The 24,250-nt window shown below is 45.0% G+C and overlaps 1 protein-coding gene across 3 annotated transcripts in view; it reads left to right on the top strand.

The window, feature by feature from the left end:
- LOC126983933 (forkhead box protein B2-like) overlaps positions 1-24,250 on the top strand; it is a 52,164-nt gene that overhangs the window by 17,382 nt on the left and 10,532 nt on the right. Inside the window, exon 2 of one of the 3 annotated variants that reach the window (XR_007736299.1) lies at positions 23,695-23,807. Coding sequence is in view for 1 of the 3 variants with exons in the window: in XM_050837163.1 (XP_050693120.1) it covers positions 23,695-23,748 (54 nt within the window). In the remaining 2 variants the exon portion in view is untranslated. Of the gene's footprint in view, positions 1-23,694; positions 23,910-24,250 lie in introns of all 3 variants that reach the window. The other 2 variants (XR_007736298.1, XM_050837163.1) reach the window with 2 other exon arrangements.

The raw sequence follows: 24,250 nt of genomic DNA on the forward strand, positions 1-24,250 counted from the left end.
ACAGTTACTTCCCAGGGCAAAGAAATATTCCTACGATGGAGTTATGGACAACGAACCCCCTCTCCTCCCCCCCCCCAAAATAATAAAAAAAAAGATAAGTTAAGATCCAGATTAGAAAGCGCTGCCGCTCGTCGACTGCCAAACCTTTTTTTTTTTAGCTTTTGTTTTTGTTGTTTTTGCTTGTTACTATTATTATTATTTCGAGTGCAAAAGTAATCATGTCTTGGTAAGAGGTAAATCAGCTTGTTAGGAATGGGCTGTTGTTGCTGTTGTTGTTATTGTTGTTGTTGTTGTTTAGAGAGTCTTGTTTAGCCCGGAGGTGCTTTAACAACAAGTGGTGATGAAGAAGAAGGGAAAGCGGAGGAGGAGGAGGAGGAGGAGGAGGAGGAGGAGGAGGAGGAGGGGTGAAGTTATCTAACACGATTCCCGAGTCTGCTTATGTTACAGCTACTGACTTTTACAATATTCAGTCACTCGTTTCCTCAATCAATTCTCTCTCTCTCTCTCTCTCTCTCTCTCTCTCTCTCTCTCTCTCTCTCTCTCTCTCTCTCTCTCTCTCTCTCTCTCTCTCTCTCTCTCTCTCTCTCTCTCTCTCTCTCTCTCTCTCTCTCCTTCACTCTTCATATCCTTGCCTTTCTCTTTCTTTCATTTTCATTCTCCCTCTTTTCCTTTTTCCTCCTACAGTTAAAACGAAAGACAACAATCACTATCTCCCTCCCCACTCCTTCCCTTTCTCTTTTCTATTTTCTTTCTCCTCCTTCATCGCCTTCATCTTCCTTCTCCTTTATTTCCTCCTTCTCCCTTTCTTTTCCTCCTTCAGTTAGTACAATGACAAAAACTATCTTGCTACCCACCATTATTTTCATTTTTTTCTTTTTTCTCCTTCTTTTCTTCCTCACCCTCTTTCCAGCACCTTTCCTTTCTCTCTCTCCCAACTCCTTTTTCCTCCGTTTTCTTTTCCTTCTTCTTCATTTTTCTTCTCCTCCCTATATACCTTTCCCCCTTCAACAACTATTATCTTCCCCCTTTTTCCATTTCCTCTCTTCTCCTCCTTCTCCTTCTCCTTCTTCTTCAGTTAAAACATCTTCTCCTTCTTCTTCAGTTAAAACATCTCCTTCTCCTTCTTCTTCAGTTAAAACAATGACAACTAACATCACTTCGCCCTCAGCCCTCCGCCACCTGAGCCCCTCAACCACCCTTATACAGTCACCTTTACGCCCTGTATTATCTCACTCCCTTCCCACCACACATCACAACAAGGATAACAACAATCACCACTAACATCCTCTATCATGCATCCACGCAAGTCACTGTTTCCACCTCTGTTGTGACTCTCTTCAGTGCCTCCTCCTCTTCTTCTTTTTCTCCCTTCTCCTCTCCTTTCTCTTTTTTCTACTCCTCCTTATCATCATCCTATTTCTCATTCTTCTTCTAGATATACTCTTCTTCCTCCTCCTCCTCCTCCTCCTCCTCCTTCTCCTCCTATTTCTTCTTCTTCGCCTATCACTAACACCGCCACCCACCCACTGCCTCTTCTTCTTCCTCCTTCTCCTCCTCCTCCTGCTACAACTACTACAACTAATCCTCCTCCTCCTCCTCCTCCTCCTCCTCCTTCAACACCACAATCACCTTCACCACAAAAACCTCCTTCTCTTCACTCACCACAACTCTCTCTCTCTCTCTGTCTCTCTCACATCCTGACCCCCACCCCAGCCCCGCTCCCCTTCCCTACCCACAACCCCCATCCCGCCAAGTCAAGGTGATAGGGTCCAACTCCTTGCTTCTCATCTCAACGCTAATACTTTTTTTTTATAGCATTTTCTCCCACTTCTTGGACGCGCCTGAAATCACCGCCGCTGCTGCCCTTTTAGAGTTTCTGATCCTCCGTCAACTTACACGCTGTTGGACCTTCATTCATTAGTTCTTTTAAGGGTTCGAGAGCTTCAATTCCCTTCTACTCGCAGCGATGATAAATAGATAGATAGATAGATAGATACAGATAGACAGATTGAGAGTTACAGAAAAAATTATATAGCCATAATTTGTCAAAGGAATCGAACGAACTTATGATTAAAAAGAAAAACAAGAGAAAAAAAACTTAGAGAGAGAGAGAGAGAGAGAGAGAGAGAGAGAGAGAGAGAGAGAGAGAGAGAGACCCACACACCAATCAGACAAAATATATTGGCTCGTTGTGGACTTTCACTCGTAATTAATTTCTTCGCGCGCATGATTTATTGCACGCTTGCTATGGAGGTATTCGAGAGGTAAAGTACTGTGTGTGTGTGTGTGTGTGTGTGTGTGTGTGTGTGTGTGTGTGTGTGTGTGTGTGTGTGTCGCCCCCCTCCCCATTACTTTCCTCATTTTCTTTCTCCTCTCAGTCCCCCTCCTCCTTTTCCTCTCTCTCCTCCTCCTCCTTCTTCACTTTCTTTCTCCTCCTTCATATTCCTTCTGCCTCTCTTTCACTTTCCTCCTTCAGTTTAAATTATGACAAATAACATTATTAAACCCCTACCTGAGTATCGTTGTGTGTGTGTGTGTGTGTGTGTGTGTGTGTGTGTGTGTGTGTGTGTTTTCTCTCTCCAAATTCTTCGACGCCTCGGTAATTGTCATCCCGTGTCTAAAGCCGCAAAGGAGGTCGTGTCTCTTAAGGGCGAGGGTGTGGCAGATTTTGGGTGGAAAACTTCACTAAAAAAATAACAATAAAAAACAAAACAACAACAATAATAAAAGAATGCAATAAGACGCGACTTAACCACGGTCATTCCAAAATATATACTCTCTCTTGACAATTGTACAAATAAGTAATTATATTTATTATCTATATATATATAAAAGAAAGGAAGAGCCGGCGAGGTGTATACAGCAAGCTCTCTCCCTTCGTGACAGAGAAGAAAAAAAGGGGAAAAGGGTGAGCACGACAACGCGTTATATCTTTTAAGTCTTTTACAAAACCCGTTCCTGTTGCTGATTATGGTTTGGCGCTTCCCTTTAAACGATGGGAGGGAGGGAGGGAAGGAGGAAGGAAGGAAGGGAGGAAAGGAAAAAAAGAGGGAAGAGAGGAAGGTAGAAAGGGAGGAAGGAAGGAAGGAAGGGTGTGGGAGGGAGGGAGGAAGGATGAAGGAAGGAAGAAAGGGAGGAAAGAAAAAAAAAGGGAAGAGAGGAAGGTAGAAAGAGAGGGAGGAAGGAAGGGTGTGGGAGGGAGGGAGCGAGAGCGAGGAAGGGAAAAGAGGAGGGTAAGAAGGGATGGAAGGAAAGGAAAGGAAAGGAAAGGAAAGGAAAGGAAAGGAGGGAGGGAGAGAGGAAGGAAGGAAGGGAGGAATACGCAACTTTTCTCCATAAACAATCCAAAATTCCTCTTCTTATGCTTTCGAAAATAGGAGGAAAGGAAGGGAGAAAGGAAGGAAAGAAGGAAGGGAGGAAGGAAGGAGCACGCAACGCTTTCTTCATATAAAAAACAAAATTCTTCTTAAGCTTTCTAAATATTAACTTTTATCTGATTTTTGCTTTTTACACTTCTTAACCACTGCTGTCAAATTAAAAATAAAGTATAAAAAAACAACTGCACTTTTCTTCTCTTTAAATAATACGAGATTCTTCTTCTTATGCCTCCGAAGGTTCATCCTCTTCCTTGATTATTGCGTTTACACTTCCTATCAATTGTTGTGTAAGAATGAAGTACGTGAACGACCGCCAAGTATTTTTTTCTCCCTCTAAACAAAACTAAATTCCTCTTCACATACTCCCGAGGGTTCAATCTTTACCTGTTATCTCTCTCACACTTGTCATCAATGGTTGTGTAAGAATGAAGAAAGTATACGACCGCCAAGTATTTTTTTCTCCCTCTAAACAAAACTAAATTCCTCTTCACATACTCCCGAGGGTTCAATCTTTACCTGTTATCTCTCTCACACTTGTCATCAATGGTTGTGTAAGAATGAAGTAAGTGAACGACCGCCAATTATTTTTTTTTCTCCCTCTAAACAAAACTAAATTCCTCTTCACATACTCCCGTGGGTTCAATCTTTACCTGTTATCTCTTTTACGCTTGTTATCAATTGTCTAAGAATGAAGTAAGCGTACGACAGCAATCTTTTTAGTTCCCTTCTCTCACCAATACGAAATTCCTCTCCTCATACCACCAAGAGTTCAACATTTACCTATTACCTCTTTTACACTTATCAATTGTTGTCTAAGAATCAAGTAAGCGTATGACAACATTTTTAGTTCCCTTCTCAACAATACGAAATTCCTCTCCTCATACCACCAAGAGTTCAACCTTTACCTATTATCTCTTTTACACTTCCATCAAACGCCGCTTAGGACGAGAGGAAGGAAGGTACTGCCGCTTTTTCTCCCCCTCCGCCGCCACACGCACGGCAGGTTATTTACCCTTCCTCACTACGACCCACCTGTTAGCTTACCTGCGCCGGGTCTAACTTAACTTATACCTGATTATCACTGTTGGATTTCCCTTCAAGCGATGATGAAGAGGGAACACACACCAACTTTTTCTTCCCCTCTTGGGCGATTCGATCCTCCTCCTCTACCTCCTCCTCATCCTAATCAATCTTTTTTTTTTTTTATCCCTCCATCATTCATTGCCTCAAACCAGCCGTGCATCCTTGCCTCTTCGCCTTCCCTGACTTATACTTCTTGTCTTTCTCTTTCTCTATCACTCACTGGCTTCTCTCTCTTCTCTCCCTCCACTCCTTCCCCTTAAACTTAACACCCCTCCCCATTGCACTCACTATTCCTTCTCCCCTTCCCCTCCCACTAGCTCCCTTCTCCTTCCTCTCCTTCCCCTCTTCCCCTCCGTCACCCACGTCAGGCTCTCCATCTCGCCGTGTCTTCCTCCTTCAGGCACAGTCAACACGAGGCGAGTCACATCTTGGGGCGGCGGCGACTGGGTGTTGTGGGGGCGAGAGGCGATCACTCACGCCGCCTCCACCCTCACGCCAAGCACCTGTGACGTTCCTCTGAGCTACCAGTGCCAATAGAGACATGGGCGGTGCACGAGGCTCACATAAGCGATATATACACCAGTGGACTTGCATTATATCGAAAGGGACATGAAAAACCGCACGTAGCCAATATAGATAACGCATATTCGTACATTTCTGACCTTTCCAACGTTAAAAGGGACAGAAATTCACGAGGTTCATGCCGGTAAATCAAACACCAGTGACCTTTCCCGCATCAGAAGGGAGATATACCTACACGTGACTCATACAGGCAAGGCAAACACCTGGCATTTCTTTCTAATACCTGATCTATTATATTCGTTACGTGGCTTCTACAGGTAAAGCAAACACCTGTGAACTCCTCCCTCATGCCAGCAGGGACAAGAAGGCGTGCATGTAGTCAAGACAAGTACGATACAAGACACTGCGACGTTCCCCTCTTAACACACACACACACACACACACACACGAACGCACACCTTACTACCATCCTCAACCTTTGCATTAAATGTTAAGTCCATTATTAAAGATTCGCGTCAGCAGATCCTACCTAAATACCAAAACTTGAAATCCTAAGCAAATTCTACCAATAAATTAAGACTTGAAATCATAGAGACAGTCAACCTGAAGATAAGAAAAAAAAAAATCAAATGCAAATTCTGCCTGAAAATTAAGACCCTGAAGCCTTTAGCAAATAATACATGCCGGAAAAAAAAGAATAAATAAATAAAAAAAACTAAAATAAAGAAAATGAGCCTGACGCAAATTCAACCAGAAAATTATACCTCTACGATATAATATAATGACAAGCTGTGAAGGAGGCGGCGAAGGCGATATGCTAACATTTATTTTCGTTATAAGGTGAAGGACTCGCCCCTGCCTTCCCCCGCCCTTGCCCGCCCTTCCTCCGCCCTTGCCCTTCCCCCCCTCCCTGCAGGACCCGGCGTCACTTTCTATTTAGTAGTATATTGCAGGAACCGACAGGGACGCAGGAGCAAGGTACATATTGACCCACACAAGACAGAAGGGAGAGGAGGGAAACGAGTTACAGGGACGAGAGGGAGGAGGAGGAGGAGGAGGAGGAGGAGGAGGAGTGAGAGAGTGATTGGGAGGGTGGTGGCGAGGCGATGGTAACAGCAGTAGTAGTAGTAGTAGTAGAAGTAGTAGTAGTAGTAGTAGTAGAAGTAGTAGTAGTAGCGGACTGGTTGTGGAGTGGGAGGAACATGAAGTGGCTAGAAGACTGGTGATAGTGGTACAGTAAAAGTAGTAGTAGTAGTAGTAGTAGTAGTAGTAGTAGTAGTAGTAGTAGTAGTAGTAGTAGTAGTAGTAGTAAACTGGTGGAGAGGGACGAGAAATGACTGAGGTGGTGGTGGTGACTGAAATAGAAGTAGTATTAGTATTAGCAGTAGTAGTAGTAGTAGTAGTAGTAGTAGTAGTAGTAGTAGTAGTAGTAATAGTAGTAGTAGCAGCAGCTGTGGTAAGAATAATAAAGCGCGTTACAAAGTCAGACAACATACACAAATGAGACACGTTAGGCGGAACAAACGAAGGGAAAGAGAGAGGCCGGGCAGGCAGGGACCGACCAATTAAGGCAAAGACCCGCCCGGCTGCGGCTCACTGGAGGATGAACAGATGACGGAACGGCCGAAAAAGACGAGGAAAAAGAATATGCATAACCTGACGAGCCGAGGAATGAGAGAGAGCGAGAGAGCCAGAGCGAGAGCCAGAGCCAGAGCGAGAGAGAGAGAGAGAGAGAGAGAGAGAGAGAGAGAGAGTAAGGAACGCAGTTGAAAGGACAAAATTTGATGAAGGGAAAAACAGATACAAACGAAGAATAAAAAAAAGGAGAATGAGAGAAAGGGAGAAAAAAAAAATGCACGAAATAAAATAAAGGAAAGATGAAAGAACAAATACGAATATAGTAAAAAAAAGAAAAAAAAGGAAGAGGAGGAAAGGAAATAACATAAAAATAAATAAAGGGAAGAATGAAAGAAGGGGAGAGAATATAAATAAAGTAGAGAGAAAAGGGAATGAAAGGAGAAAATAATAGAAAAAAAATGAAATAGAGAGAAGGAAGAGAAAGCCAGTAAAAAAATAAACAGAATAAAGAGAAATAAGAAGGAAGAGTGACGATGAGAAAAAAAGATAATATGAAAGTGAGAGAGAAAAAAACAACATATAAAAAATGAAAATGAGTTAACGAGACGGGGAGGCAAGAAAAGAAGGGGAGGCAAGGAAGGAAGAAAAAAGAGAAAACCGGTAAAAAAATGATAAAAAAAAGGCTTCAGGTAAAAGCAAATTAAGTGAAAGAGGGAATGAAAAAAATAAAAATAATGAAAATATGAGAAAAATGGAGGAATAAGAGAGGAGGAAGAGAAAGGAAATGAGTAAAAAATAAATGGAAGGAGAGAAATAAGAAGATACATGATAAGTAAAAAAAATATGATGATGAAAAGTAAGAAAAAAATGACAAGGAAAAAAAAAAAAGAGCAAAGGAGACGAAGAGGCAAGGGAAGAAAAAAAAGATGAGAAAACAGGTAAAATGATGCAAAAATAGGTCTTACAGGTAATGAAGGCTGGAGTCTCACGTGGCCGAAGGAGGTATATTAACGATACACCGACAGCCTCATCTACCTACCCAATCCCGGACAGCCCCCACCTCACCCCCAACCCCGTCCTCTTCTTACTCTTCCTCCTGCACCCCTTCCTCTCTTTCGGTGATCAACCTCCTACCCAAACCCGGCTTGCCCCCCTGAATCTACCTCGACCCCCGTCCTCCTTCCCTCCTCCTCCCTCTCTTTCGCTGATCAACCCCCTACTCAACCCGTCTTGCCCCCCGAATCATCCTCAACCCCCAACCCCCGTCCTCCTTCCCTCTTCTTTCTGCACTCCTCCCTCTCTTTCGCTGATCAACCCCCTACTCAACCCCGACTTGCCCCCCCCCACCCCCCCCACCCGTATCAGCCTCAACCCCCGTCCTTCTGTATCCCTCCCTCTCTTCCGCTATCCAACCCCTTACACAACCCTACCTAACCCCGGCCTGCCCCCCCAATCGACCTCAACCCCCAACGCCATCCTCCTTCCCTCTTCCTCCTGTATCCCTCCCTCTCTTTCGATGACCAACCTCTTACCCACCCCTAACTTGCCTCCCCTCACCAACCCCAACTCCGTCTTCCTTCCCTCCTCTTGCACTCCTCTCCCTCTCTTTTCTTTTTCTCTCTCCTTTTCTTCCTTTCCTTCAGCATTTCCTTATTATCCAACCCCCTCCAAACCCCGTCTCCCTTTCCTCCTCCTGCATTCCTCTCACCCTCTTTTCTTTTTCTCTCTCCTTTTCTTCCTTTCCTTCAGCATTTCCTTATTATCCAACCCCCTCCAACCCCCGTCTTCCTTTCCTCCTTTTGCATTCCTCTCCCTCTCTCTTTTTTCTCTGTTCCCTTCTCTTCCCTCTGGTTTTCCGTTGTCTTTTCCTATCGATTCTTTCTTTTCCTTTTTCATATTCTTTCTCGGCTCGTTCCTGTTCGTGTTGTTCTGTTTTTCTGCCTTTCTCTCTCCGCTACCCTCCTACAGCCTAACCACAGATAACCCCCCATCTCCTCCTTCTCAGGCATTCCCCACAATCCAACCAACCTTACCCAATGCCTGACCACAGATACCTCCCTCTCTCCTCATCCTACCTCCATCCTCCTCCTCTCCCCCCCCCCCCCTCCTCCGTCCGCCTTTTCCTATCGCTGCAGCTGTTCCCTCAAGCAAAATGAAGCGAATGCAGGGAATGCCAGACGTAGATTCGAAAGCACGTAGCTACGAGAACACAGTAATGGCAGGGAGACAGCTACGAGGCCGATAAACGAGAGAGAGAGAGAGAGAGAGAGAGAGAGAGAGAGAGAGAGAGAGAGTACAGAAGTAGAGACGGAATATAAATAAACAAAGGGATAGGAAAGGAAAGGAGGAAGGAAGAAAGTGGAAAGGTAGAGAATTGATGCCCGTAAAATTAAAAGAAAAACTATATAAACAAATGAAGAGAGAATTGGATCAGTGCAAAAATGAAATAGATATAGATAGATAGATAGATAAAAAAAGAGAGAGACAGACAGACACAGAGAGAGAAGGAATAAAATGGCATAACTTCCTGACCACTAACCCAAGAAAAAATGGTGAAAATATCCATAAAAAAGAAAGTTCCAGAAAAAAAAAGGGAATGGCGGGAGAGGAGAGGGTTGGTGGAAAGGCTAAGGGGTCAGATGGGCAGGTGGGTAGGTGGGTAGGTGGGTTGTCAGGCCGGGGAAGGGGAGAGACGCGTGGAACAGAGGCAAGCAGAGGTGCGTTGAGGTGCGCTCACTCACTCATAATTTTCCGGCTAACCTTCTCTCTCTTAACCTCCCATTCGTTTCTCATTTCGTCGTACATATTTTTTTCTCCTCTTTAGCGATATTGAAAGACTGAAAAAGGTTGTGTAAGAGGGAGAGCCGCGCGGAACAAAGGCGAGCAGAGGTGCGTTCACTCACTCATAATTCTCCGGCTAACCTTCTCCCTCTTAAACTCTCATTCGATTCTCATTTCGTCAAACATTATTTTTTTCTATGAGCAGCGTGTGGTGATGGATACTTGTTACCCATGTTTTTTGTTTGTTTCTTGTACCGTAAACACACACACACACACACACACACACACACACACACACACACACACACACACACACACACACACAATCTAATCGCGTGTATATATAATAAGTATGCGTGTTCAAGACTTGCATAAAATGTGATAAAAAATACAGGACCTTACGAAGTTGACTGAATCCTGTAGAAAACACACACACACACACACACACACACACACACACACACACACACACACACACACACACACTTTCCTCTCAAAAAGTGTGCGCAGCGAAACGCCCGGAGCGCCGCTGAAACTTTCCCCGCAACAACTTTCTAAAAATAGAGTAAGTGCAAAAAGAAAAGAGGCGGTGGCGGTGGCGGGTTCTGTTCTGGTGGTGGTGGTGGTGGTGGTGGTGGTGGTGGGGTGTAATGGCTGACTGACCCCCCCTCCCCCTTTCTCCCATTCTTCCCCCTTCCTCCCCATCACCCCCTTCACCCCCCCTTCCCATCCACCCTCATAAACACACCTCCACATTCTATCCGCCATATCGTCTTGATGATGGCTCCGGAATCTATGAAATTATCAAAAATTATACGTTTTCCTGCTGCCTTACTGCTGGCGGCACTCACTTCCTCCCTCTTTTTCACTTTTTATTCTTTCTTTCTTTATTTCCTTTTCGTCTTTCCTCCTTCCTTTCTTTCTTCCCTAAGTCTGTCTTTATTTCGTTTTTTTCTTTCTTTCTTTTGTCCATCTTTCCAGCAACGCCAAACACTCAAAGCACACACACACACACACACACACACACACACACACACACACACACACACACAATGACTTACATAAGCATACACACTCAGTCATAATCATGAACGTGTACGTCCACAAATTTCGTTACTGCGCCACACAAACCACAAACGCAACTTACACACACGCGCGCACACACACACACACACACACACACACACACACACACACACACACACGAGGAAACAGTTGCTTGAAATTCAGGTGCAGACTGACGGCGGATGACGTGACCCACCGTTGATGGCTGCAGGAGGAGGCGCCCCCCCCACCCTCTCCCCCCTCGCAGCCCCCCTTCCTTCCCCCATCACCCTCAACCCCCATTCCTCCAGCACTTACCCCCTATCTTTCCCCTCCTTGCTTTCATCTCCCTTCCCCTTCCTTCCTTACTCCACCATCTCCCTTCCTTCCCCCAGCACCCCTTTCTCTTTCCTTTCCCCTCCAATCACCCCTTCCACCTTCCTTCCCTATCCCCCATAACCTCTTCCTCCATCCTTCCCCCACACCCCCCAACCCGTTCCTTCCTCCACCCCCGAAGCACACACACCCTCTTCCTTCCCCTCCCTCCCCCCGCCGCCGTCCTCAGCAGGTGGCGTGTAAGGTGCAACAATTATCACCGCGACATCGGCTCCCCGTTTCCTTCCTTGCCGAGCGCTGGCGATGGACAGATCCTGGTTCCCTGCGCTCCATAAAACATGGGGCCTACACACTGATAGTCTGCCAGCCTGCCTGCCTCACACACACACACACACACACACACACACACACACACACACACACACAAACACAGACACACACACACAAGACACCTGGACCTATAGAAGAATGGCTGTTTCTTTGTTGTTTGTTGTTGTTGTGATTTTTTTTTCTCTGGGATTTTTTTTCTCAGTCGTAAACACACACACACACACACACACACACACACACACACACACAAGTAAAAAAAAAAACATTAAGCCTGAAACCAACCAACAAACAAACATATAAATCGACACACACACACACACACACACACACACACACACACACACACACACACACACTAATGAGAAAATTACCCCGGCCCTTCTTACTTTCTTAACGAGGGATATTATTTTCTCCTTTCCACATTTCCACACACACTCATAATAAGAACATGTGACTAAGTGCAAACCATCTACATCAACCACAGACACTTGCACGCAAACCCTAAGCTACCTCACCTACTTGCTTTAATATAACGACTAGATTCATGTACCTCCGCCCATATGGTGTTATTTCACTGTAAAGGAAGCAGCTCAACAAAATTAAGGAAGAAAGAAAGGAAGGAGGAAAGACGGAAAGGAAGGAAAAAAGAAAAGGAAACAAAGAAAGAAAGAATAAAAAGTGAAAAAGAGGGAGGAAGTGAGGGCCGCCAACAGTAAGGCAAAACTTAACAAATAAAAAAGTGTGCTAATTACTGATCCTGTTAAGAAAAATCAAAATGAGTGGCCGAGAGAGAGGTCAATATCGGATGGGTAACAGATGTCCGTATCACCACAAATCACATTAGCCTGACTCTCATCCGCGGCAATGCGAGTTAAACCGACGCTCATGTGCTGGCGCTCAACACGGCTGGCGGCGCTGACGGTGATTCACGAGCGTGGCGTCGCGTGGGAGGCGCCCTTATCGAGTATTTACGCCTCATAAAAGTCAGACGGGCCCCTCCTCCACCCGCACGACGAGGCGAGGCTCTCCCGTTAATCCTGCGGCCCTGGCTTGTCGATGGCGGAGACTTGCTTGCTATCAGAGGCTACGGGTCGCTTTCACAGTCACTTCGTTTGTTTTGATCGTTACCAATGGCGGCGTGAAACTGGCCTATGGGGTAGTGGCGGCTGCAGAGGAAGCGAGAGGTGTTGAGAGTGTGTGGTAAGGTGCGGGGCTAAGCTAACCCCGCAGCCGCCACTACCCCATCGGCCAGTTTTACATGGAAATACTATAGCGGCGATAACAGCCATTGGTAACGATCAAGACAAACAAAACGACGGTGAAAGCGGCCCTACGAGTCTGTAACGCATCGGGATCCCAGTGCGACTATTTCCCAAGCCACAGAGAAGATCAACCGGGTTTTAATGGGTATTTTTCTCGCTCAAGATGCTGGAGTCATGAAACGCTATCACTATCATGAGACAGTTCTTCTTCTTTTCTTTCTTTTGCTTTTCTTCGCTTTCGTTCGTTTTCCTTCTTTTTCTTTTCTTTCTTTTGCTTTTCTTCGCTTTCGTTCGTTTTCCTTCTTCTTTTCTTTCTTTTAGCTTTTCAGAGTTCATCCTTGACTCTTTACATGCCACTATCGGCCGCGGCTTTCCTTAACCAAGAGTTCACAAGCCCAGTCTTCCACAAGGTAACAGACGGCGATCTTACGTGGCCAGGCGACATAAATTACCCCACTTTGCCGGGCACACCTAACAACATTCTCACCTCCGCCCGCCCCGTTCTCTCCGCAAATACACCTGTTACCTATCGCTATACACACACCTGTAATACACCTGCAGATACTAAGCTTATTTATGCACCTCACCTTCACCCTCCTGCTCACCGCTAAACACCTGTTGCGCGACCAATCAGGCACCAAATATCTAATACACACCTACCTACAACCGACCTGCTATCGCCAAGGTCGCTACACGGAGCCGCTACGCCACACATTATATTGATACACCTCCTTATAACAGTGTACAAGCTGATGGCCCACTTACTGCACTCCCTACCTATCTTTATACGCCCTAAGTGTGTCGCAAATCAGGTCGATAATTGCCGGTCAGCTCACCCGCCGGCCACAAGGTTCCTCCCGCGCCTCCCCGATCAAGTTTTCTGGTCCGGGTAAATATGTTGAAGTTTAGAGCACTTAGCTTAGAGATGGGAGTTTACATACCCGGCCATCGCTCAGCCGTGTTTTTAGCGCCTCGTGTGTCTGTTCCCGACCATGACCATCACCACCACTACTACTAATATTACTACTACTACACTTTTTTTTAATATTTTTTTTTACTAATATATAAATGATACCGCCACTCATGTTTATTTTACTACTACTACTACTACTACTACTACTACTACTACTACTACTACTACTATCACCATCGCTACCACCATCATCACCGCCACCATGTTAGCAGACCCAGGTACTTCAACACCGCTACAATCATCACCACCATCTCTTTGCCAACTCCACCTTTTCAAATATCCACTTCCTTTCATTACTTTTTTTTTCTTTTGTCAGCACTATCTTTCATCACCACCACCATCACAACCACCACCACCATCTCCCTTTCATCTTCTACATCATCATCATCACCATCACCACCACCACCATCTCCCTTTCATCTTCTACATCATCATCATCACCATCACCATCACCATCACCACCATCTCCCTTTCATCTTCTACATCATCATCATCACCATCACCGCCATCACCATCTCCCTTTCATCTTCTACATCATCATCATCACCATCACCGCCATCACCATCTCCCTTTCATCTTCTACATCATCATCATCACCATCACCATCACCATCATCTCCATCTCCTTTTACCATCTCCACTCCATCTTCTGCTTTCACCACCACCTTCATCACCACCATCTCCACTATTTCAATCTCCATCACCACCACCACCTCAAATTTCCCCTTCTCAATCCCTGTTACTCCCTTCAACACCATTATCACTACCATCCTTCACCACCACCACCACCACCACCAATAACACCGTCACCCCACGCGCCTACCCTCACCACCAAAGACCAGCACCATTACTCTTGACCAATCTCTGTCATCAACCACCACCGCTACCACCACCATCATTCATCACCACCACCATCTCTCCGCCGCGTCTGTCAACAAAAGCCATTAAGTCATCAGAGATTTTCCCGCCCATGAAGTTGCCTGCGATGTCTGACCTGCCCCCCCTCACCCCCCCACCCCCTCCTCCCCCTCCTCCTCCTCTTCGTCTCTCCGGATTGCCGTGTGGTTAATGGCAAACTAATGACCCCAAATCGTTGACTTCATGCACGTGAATTCTTTTCCAATCATGTTTTACCTCGTCTCCTTCTTTTTTTCTTTCTTTTTCTTCCTTATACTCCTCCTGCTTCTCTTCCTCCCTAAATCCTGTCTTCTGGTGGGATGTTCGTCTTCTTCTTCTTCTTCTTTTTCTTCTTCTTCTTCTTCTTCTTCTTCTTCTTCTTCTTCTTCTTCTTCTTCTTCTTCTTCTTCTTCTTCTTCCTCCTCCTCAACACGTCTTCCTGCCATTCTTTCAATTATCGCCACTTATCTTATTCCCTTCCTGCCACTTTTCTTTCTTTCTTGCCAACATTCTCTCTCTCTCTCTCTCTCTCTCTCTCTCTCTCTCTCTCTCTCTCTCTCTCTCTCTCTCTCCACCTTCACTTGGCTACGTTATTTTTTACTCAATACTGAAGTTCAACACGTTCTATTTATAGCGAATCGAGTTGCTTACTTTCTCTTTACTGTGTTACTTTGCTTTTTGTTTTCCTCCTTCATGCTCCCTGCTCCGACGTACCTGTTGAACTGTGTGCCTGTGTGTGTGTGTGTGTGTCTGTCTGTCTGTCTGTCTGTCTGTCTGTCTCTCTCTCTCTCTCTCTCTCTCTCTCTCTCTCTCTCTCTCTCTCTCTCTCTCTCTCTCTCTCTCAAGCTATTTAATGTAGTGTGACAGAGCTAATCTTTCCCTTGCGTGCGAATTTAAATCACAAAAAAAAAAACCCTAACCAGCTGCTGGCGAGTTCCAAACCTCCGCTCATTCACGCAACACAAACGTCGACTTCTGGGGAAACTTATTAACGGCAGGAAATGATCAAAGGAAGCAAAGTGTGTCGAGGCTAGAGATATTAGTCACTCGCTTATCTTTTTTCTTTATTCTTTTTGCCCCAGCCAGTTAGTTGCTCCCTGACGCGGATAATAATTTCAAAGATCTCAGCCCACGCGTTAGCTTTGGTCTGGTTCGGTTCTTTCTGCACAGTCAAACGGTTGTGGTTGCAGGTGGTTACTTAACGATTTAAACTTTTGAGCTTGAGTGCGGAGGAGACGAGAGACATTCAGTACCTTGTCAAAAAGTATAATGGCCAAATTAAGAGATTCGAATGCCGCTGTTGACAGAATCCGACATCTTATCACTTAATTATTATAAGGTTCCGCTTGAATGTGTTGACAGGCCGATCACATTAGCAGAATCGCTTCTTTGTGCGGGCCAGAGAGGGCGTGGCTGCTGTCACCAGGATGTGTGAAGAGTAACAATTAGTGATCTTGTTACCCGGCCGATCAGAGCATTCAATTTGTCGACCTAAGCGCTCTAGCCACACGGGTAAACAAATAGGTATGCATATCTGTCTCTCTGTCTCCCATTCTCTACTTATCTATCTATCTATCCATCTATCTCTGTTTCCCTGTGTGTGTCTGCATGTCTCTCTCTCTCTCTCTCTCTCTCTCTCTCTCTCTCTCTCTCTCTCTCTCTCTCTCTCTCTCTCTCTCTCTCTCTCTCACACACACACACACACACACACACACACACATCTCTCTCTCTCTCTCTCTCTCTCTCTCTCTCTCTCTCTCTCTCTCTCTCTCTCTCTCTCTCTCTCTCTCTCTCTCTCACACACACACACACACACACACACACACACACACACACACACACACACACACACACACACACACACACACACACACACACACACACACACACACACACACACACACACACCTTCATAAACAATGGATAAACACACTTCCATCAGACTGAACATTCACGGAGGCAATTAACAACACATTCCTCGTATTTACCTCACGCATGCTAAGTGCTTGCCGCCGCCAGCCTCGATTTTCTTTTCTCTCTCTCTACTTCTCTTCTTGTTTCTCCTCTCTCTCTTTCTTCTTCTTTTGTTTCTCTCTCTTACTTCGTCTTCTTTTTTTATCTCCTTTTCTTCTTCTTTCTCTTTTTCTTAGTCTATTCTTTCTCTTCTCTCTTCTTTCTTTTCCTTCTTTCTCCCGACTTCGCTTTCACTCCTCCTCCTCCTCCTCCTCCTTCTTTTTCTTCCTCCAGTTCTTCTTGGCCTATTTTCATCTCCTTTGCTTTCTTCAGATTTGTCTTCGTCTCTTTCTTTTCTTCTTTGTCTCCTCTTCTGACTTGTTTCTTTCCTCCTCTTTTGATTTCTCTAACTCTTTACCCATTTCTCTCTCTTTATCTTCTTTGTCTTCCAGCTTCTTTCAATCTTCTTTTCTCTTACTTTCTTCTTTGTTTCTTTTTCCCTTTCAAGCTTTCGAATTCTCTTTTACTCTTTACCCATTCCTCTCTTCGTCTTTCATTTTTTTCAATCTTCCTTTTTCTTTCATTTTTTTCGCTTCCCTCTCTTATTTTCTCAACCTTCCCTTTAACTTTACTCATTTCTCTCTTCGTCTTCGTTTCTTCGTCTTTCAATTTTTTTCAATCTTCCTTTTCTTTTCTTTTTTACGCTTCCCTCTCGTATTTCCTCAACCTTCCCTTCCGTTCATCGTTTTTCTTCCTCTCTTCTCTCCATTTCTCTCTCTTCATCTTCGTTTCTTTGCCTTTCAACTTCTTCCAGTCTTCTCTTTCTCATCTTTTCCCCAATTCCCCTTTTTCTCTTATTCCCAAAACCTTCCCTTCATTTTGTCGTCTTTCTCCTTCTCTCCATTTCTCTTTCTTCATCTTCGTCTCTTTGCCTTTCAACCTCTTCCAATCTACCTCTTTCTCATCTTTTCCCGCTTCCCCTCTTTCTCTTATTCCCTACACCTTCCCTTCCGTTCATCGTCTTTCTCCTCTTCTCTCCATTTCTCTTTCTTCATCTTCGTCTCTTTGCCTTTCAACTTCTTCTAGTCTTCCTCTTTCTCATCATTTTCAGCTTCCTCTCTTTCTCTTACGGACTAAACCTTTCCTTCCTTCATCACCTTTCTCCTTCTCTCTTCACTTCTCTTCACGGCTGACGGACGTAATAAAAAGAATTGAGTAGTCTTCATTAGAACTCTTAATTGAATATGCCTTCGCGTTGCCTCATCATGATTTGGAAGGCAAGACATTTTTCGTATATGTTACCAACGCGGGGCCGGCGGTTAAACGCTCTCAATTACTTTACATTAGGTGCGTCCCGCTAAGCGCTCAACCCTATATGGCGGGTCTATCTGCGTTCCTGGACAGCCAAAGCCGAGTCTTGCATTCATTACTTTTTTCTCTCCTATTCTCTTATAAGCTAATCCCGCTGGTAACTAGTTCGTGTGCTTGTGTGTGTGGGGGGGTAGGGGTAGGAGTAGGAGTGTGTGTGTGTGTGTGTGTGTGTGTGTGTGTGTGTGTGTGTGTGTGTGTGTGTGTATTTTTTCTATGTTTTCTATAATCACATTTCGTTATATAATACTTTAAATTCATGCACATTCCTTGGTGTGTGTGTGAGTGTGTGTGTGTCTGTGTGTGTGTGTGTGTGTGTGTGTGTGTGCTCGAGTATGTGCGTGCGTGCGTGCAGCTGTTTCAGTAGCAGCTCTCTTTTTCTGTATTGCTAAATTTATCGCTCGGTGGCTATTAACGTTTTTCCCTTTGCGTCCAATTACCGGCATAAAATTGGCGCTTCTTAGAGGCAAAAACCGCGCCTCCGAGTCACACGTCCGCTGCCTTCTCCGCCTAGTAGCGGAGGACAGGGAGCGGCGGGGCCCTTCGCTCACAAGAGTTTCCACCTTTTGAAAACCAACGCCTCTTCTCTAGTTTCCCTTTCTCTCCTTTCTTCTCCTAACCTTTTCTTTCCTTTACCCTCTTCTCCTTTCCTTTCGTTTCCACTTCTTTCCTCTACTCCATTTTAATCCTCTTCCCTTTCCTTTCCTTTTATCTCCTCTGCTCTCCTAACCTTTTTTCTCCATTCTTCTCCTAACCTTTTCTTTCCTTTACCCTCTTCTCCTTTCCTTTCGCTTCCTCTTCTTTCCTCTCCTCTCTTCCCTTTTAGTCCTCGTTCCTTTCCTTTCGTTTCCTTTTATATCCTCTGCTCTCCTAACCTTTCCTTTCCTCTCCTTTCCTTTAATTTCCTTTCCTCTCCTTCCCTTCCCTTCCTTTCCATTCCCTTCGGTACCCTACTCGACCCTTCCCTTCCCTTCCCTTCCTCTCCTGTCCACTCCTTCTCCTCCTACTCCCTTCGCCTGCCTCTAATGGGCCGCAACTGAGCAAGCAAACGGCGGCGGATTCTGTTGACAAACCCGAGATTCCTTTTTGTACTCTTTCTTCGCGAGCAATTACCGTCCAGGAGCCAGAAAGTGAATGAGTCTGTTGTTGCTTTAGTTGTTTGTTTTTGTTACTTTAGTGTCTGAGGGTTTTGAAGATTGGGTATGTTTTGTGTTGGTGTATGTGTTGTTGTTGTTGTTGGCGTATCTGTTGTTGTTCATTAGTTTTCGATTCGTCTTGTTCTTTTTTTATTATTTATCATTATTTTTTTTCTTCTGTTTCTACCGCTGTTTTTTGTTCTTGTTACTGCTTGTTATTCTGGATTATGGTAGTTGTTCTTCCTCTAGTTCTTGTTTTTGTTGTTTATATTCGATTTTGTCCTCCTCCTCCTCCTCTCCTTCTTCTCTTAACATCCGCGTAATATGATTTGCACGGGTGGTGGTAATGGTGGTGTTAGTGGAGGTGGAAGTGGAGGTGGTGGATGAGGTGGCGGTATTGGTGTTGGTAGTTGTGGTGGTGGTGGAGATGAAGGTGGTAGTAGTGGAAGAGAAGGTGATGAAAGAGGTGGTGGAGGTGATGGTGGTGATGAAAGAAGTGGTGGAGGTGGTACTGATAGAGTGGGTGATGTTAGTGGAGGTGGAAGTGGCAGAGTAGGTGTCTTTTTTTTAGTGGTGGTGGTGGTGGTGGTGGTGATAAAAGTGCCTACCGCCAAGCTGACTGTGCGTGTGCGTGTGCGTGTGCGTGTGTGTGTGCGTGTGTGTGTGCGTGTGTGTGCGTCCCCGCAGGTAAAGGCCGACCAGCACTTTCTCCGCCTTCGCAACGGGACAAAAAATAGTAAAAAACTCGCCCACCAAACTCGGGCTTCCCACCACCCGAGGAACAGCTACAGGTGCCCAGAAATGTCTCTTGGCTCACCTTTTATTACTCTTCTTATTACCATTATTAGCATTATTGTCAACCGTTTCCCTTCCTGCTTCGGTTGACTGTCTTTCTGTTCGACTTTCTAAATAGACATACGAAGAGGGGAATAGACATAGACAAGCAGATACATAGATATAGATTGACAGACTGAGAAAGAGAGAAGACAGAAGAGGAGAGGAGAGGTAAAAGGAAAAGAAAAATATTTAAATTGACGTAGATAGATATGGATAGAGTTAGCTATAGATAGATACAGGTAGAGAGGTCGATGGTAATAGATGTAGATAGATAAAAGAAATAGAAAGATTGACGGATAGATAAGAGAACAAAGGGAAAAAAAAGAGATGAAAGAAAATGAAAAAAAAAATGATATGTATAAATAGACATACAAAACAAGATAGATTGATAGGATAGATAAGGATAGAGTAAGCTATAAATAGATAGATAGAGAGAGAGGCTGATAGTAATAGATGTAGATAGATAAAAGAAATAGAAGGATTGACGGATAGATCAGGGAACAAAGAGAGAAGAGATGAAAGAAAATTAAAAAAATATGGATAAATAGACATACAAAGAGAGATAGATTGATAGACTGAGAAAGAGAGAAGAGAGGAGAGGAAAGGAAAAAGGAGAAGAAAAATAAGATAGACTGAGGAATAGAAAATAGAGGAGAGGAGGAAAAAAAACCCAGAATATAGATAAACACACAAAAAAACGGATACATTGACTGATAAACTTGGGAACAGGGAGAAGAAGAGAGGAGAGGAAAAAGTAGAAGAGAAAGTAAAAAAAAACAGATAGACAAATAGAAGGGTATAGATAAAGATACGAAAATAAACATAGACTGATAAACTGAGGAATAAAGAAGAAAGAAAAGAAAGAACAGGAAAAAAAAAAAAAACTTGCCTGCCCGAAGGGGAGACTAATGAGTTAAAAAAAAAAAACACAAAGTAATTAAGGAGGAGAAGGCGGAGGAAGAGGAGCAGGATGACAAAAGAAGACAAGAGTAACAGGAAAAAAAAGCAGGACAAGAAAGAGGAAGAAAAGGAAAACAGGAAACGAGATGAAGGAAAAAGAGCAAAGATGAGAAAGAGGAAGGAGAGGAGGAGGAGGAGGAGGAGGAGAAACGGTGAACAAGAATAAGGTGAAAATAAAACGGGGAAGAAGAAAAAGAAGAAGGAGAAGAGGAAGAAGAAGACGAGAAAAAGGAGAAACAGGGGATAACATGGAAGGAAGAAGAGGACCGGGAAAGGAGAAGGAGAAGGAGGAGGAGGAGGAGGAAGAGGAGAAGAGATATAAGCAGGCAACCACACACACATTCAAGTTAGATAAAGCCATTTGCAGATAAACAAAAACCCAGGAATGGAGACAACTAACAGAAGGGAAGGGAAGGCAAAGGAAGGGGAGGGTAGGAAGGGGGGAGACGAAGGGAAGGGAGAACGGAGGGAAGGGAGAAGGGAGAGGCAGCAGCAACCCTTCCATCTCTCCCTGAAGGCCCCGCTGCCTCCCACGCGCCGCCACAAATCACAAAATAAGGGAGATGAATCGATTCCGCACCCTTACCTGAGGACCCTAATGGTGTGCGATGGTTGGACAGGTGCGAAGGAGGAGGAGAAGGAGGAGGATTGAGGGGAGGAATAGTAGAAAGAGAAGTAGAAGGCGGAGGAAAAGAATGAGTAAGGAGGAGGAGAGGGAGTTGGAGGAGGAGGAGGAGGAGGATGGTAAGTGGGAGGATAAGGTGTAGGGACTGTAGAATGAAGGAAAGGAAGAGGAGAAAGAGGAGTAGGAGGAGGAAGACGAAAAGAAAAGAAGACGAAAAGAAAGGAGGAGGAGGAGAAGAAGAAAAGGAGGAGGAGAAGGAGGAGAACAAAAAAAAAGAGGAAAGAAAGAGGAGAAAGAAAAAAATATGGAAGCGGCGCATCAGATGACACAGAAAAAGAGAAACGGGGGAAAAAGAAAGAATGAAAAAAGAAGAAAAATATAGAGAACCGTGAGAACAGGAGACCAAAACCGGCTTACGTATACTGAAGACAAACAATCCAATACGCTACAGAGGACGACGAAGGAGGAAGGGGAAGGAGGATCCGATCACATTTTATGACTGCAGAAAACAAAAGAAAATAGGATCCCACCCCCAAAAAATAAACAATAAGAAGAAAAACGGAGGATGGAGACGAAAAAAATAGCCTTACACAACCAAAAAATAGGAGGATTGGATCACGTTATAAAGCATTAGAAGACAAAAGAAAAGAAAAAGAAAACAATAAAGACGAAGAAAACGGAAAATGAAAAAAAAAATATTGACACCGAAAAATATAGGTAAAGAAAAAAAAACGATAAAAAAGAAAGCCATCACAAAATACAGCATTCAAAGACAAAAGAAAAAAACAACAACAAGAAAAACAAGAAAACGAAAAACAAAATTAGAAAAAAAACATTAAACGCAAAAAACAAAACAAAATCAAACTATAAATAAAGGAAAAAATCGAACCCCAAGTGACAAGACGTACCCAGATTAGCAAACACCCCCTTCCCCCCTCCCCCCATCAACACCCCTTCCCTTTCCCCCCTTCACCCCCCCCCTCCTCCCCAGCAGACCCAAATAATGGTGTAAACAGAAGGTGAAAATAACGTGCAAATACTAAAGATTGGGAGGCGTGTGAAGAGGCGATTGGGAGGAGTAGGAGGAGGAGGAGGAGGAGGAGGAGGAGGAGGGAGGAGGAGGAGGAGGAGGAGGAGGAGGAGGAGGAGGAGGAGGAAGGAGAAAAAATGGAGGAGGAGGAGAAGCGAGAGAGGAAAGAGAGAGAGAGAGAGAGAGAGAGAGAGAGAGAGAGAGAGAGAGAGAGAGAGAGAGAGAGAGAGAGAGAGAGAGAGAGAGAGAGAGAGAGGAGGGGGGGGGGGGGGCACCACCTCGGGTACAATCAAGTGTGTAAAAGAATGCACAAAACAACACCGCTAAATAAGCAACCTTTTAAACCGACAAGAGGGAACAGAAAAAAAGAAAAAAAAAAAAAAAAAAAAAGTAGTCAGTCAGCCCGTCACCCCTTCCTCCCCACCCTACCTCCCCTTCTTCCCCAAACGTCCCTTTCCTCCCTCCCCTTCCTTCCCACTCCAAAAACTCCCTTCCCTTCCCTTCCCCTCTCCTCCCATTTCCCCCTTCCTACCCTTTCTCCCTCCTCTCCCCTTCCTCCCACTCCAAAACTCCCTTCCTTTCCCTTCCCCTCTCCTCCCATTTCCCCCTTTTCTTCCCTAAAACGTTTTCTTCCTGCTCTTTCTCCCTCCTCTTCCCTTCCAATACCTCCCCTTCCTCTCACTCCATAAACTCCCTTCCCTTCCCTTCCCCTCTCCTCCTCTTTCCCACTTCTCCTCCACAAAACGTCCCCTTCCTCCCCTTTCTCTCTTCCCTTCCGTTCCATTACCTCCCCTTTTTACTCCTTATAACTTCCTCCTCTTCCCTTCCCCTTCTTCCCAGAACGTCCCCTTCTTCCCCTTTCTCCCTCCCCTTCCTTTCTTCCTCCCCACTCTTCCTTCCCTTTCCCCTCCGTATCCTCTAAAACATCACCCTCCTCTCTTCTATGTTATGTAAGTGTTTCCGTGTGTGTGTGTGTGTGTGTGTGTGTGTGTGTGTGTGTGTGTGTGTGTGTGTGTGTGTGTGTGTGTTAACCTGCGGACGCGTGATAATTGGCAAAAAACTCCCAATTTACTTTATAATTATGGACCGTGAAACACGCATTTAATCTAAATTACTATGATTAAAAAACTTAAGTACCGCCAATTAGCCGAGTTTCTTATCACACACACACACACACACACACACACACACACACACACACACACACACACAACGGTATACAGTCCTCGCCTCACCTCTCCCCCCCCTCAGCAGGTATAAACAACAGGTGACAGCGAAGACTGTCACCTGAACATGGCCGTCCAAACAATCACTTCCAGCAGGTGTTACTCCCCTTTCCCTTTTCCCCTCCCCTCCTCTCCTCTATCCAGCCAGGCCCTTGCACCCCTATCCAACCATCTCTTCCCGGATGTCCCTCGCGAACTAATTTTCCGGTCCTCTGTCAAACCCAAACACATTAATATCCAACCCATTTCTCGGTATTAACTCACCCCTCACTTCTCGGTCCTCTGCCGAATACAATGCTCTACAACCCTTTATTCAGTTTGACTATTATTCCTGACTCTCCGGGCCTCCGTCCTTCATCTGGCGCTTTCATTTCCAGAGGAGGATGCCCCGCCCTATCCCGCCCCGCCCCGTTCGTCCCTCCGTCTGCGCGGTGAGTGGAGGCTAAAGCAATGGAGACACTTCCTCGGGTTCAACAAACGCGCCGATCGAGTGAGTCTTCGGCGTGAACCCAAGCGACGGCGGCGGCGGTGGTGGCTATAGAGTACCTAATGACGCTATGGAGGGTGATGGATGCCCCGTTATCCATCTCAGGTGAGCCCCGCCAGGTGATCAATCTTGCCGATGATCCGCAATATCTCGCCGCGACTCGGGATTCCCTAGTCGCGGTGGGCTGGTCGTGTTGGCGGCGTGTGGTCGTGCGTTGTATGGGACGTTAGTCGGAGAAGTTATTACGCGGAGGAATAGTTATGTATGGTACGTTAGTTAGACAAGTTATTACGCGGAGAAATAGTTATGTATGGTACGTTAGTGAGACAAGTTATTACACGGAGAAATAGTTATGTATGGTACGTTAGTTAGGCGAGTTATTACACGGAGAAATAGTTATGTATGGTACGTTAGTGAGACAAGTTATTACACGGAGAAATAGTTAT

Source organism: Eriocheir sinensis, chromosome 55, assembly GCF_024679095.1.
Source record: "Eriocheir sinensis breed Jianghai 21 chromosome 55, ASM2467909v1, whole genome shotgun sequence".
NCBI lineage: Eukaryota > Metazoa > Arthropoda > Malacostraca > Decapoda > Varunidae > Eriocheir > Eriocheir sinensis.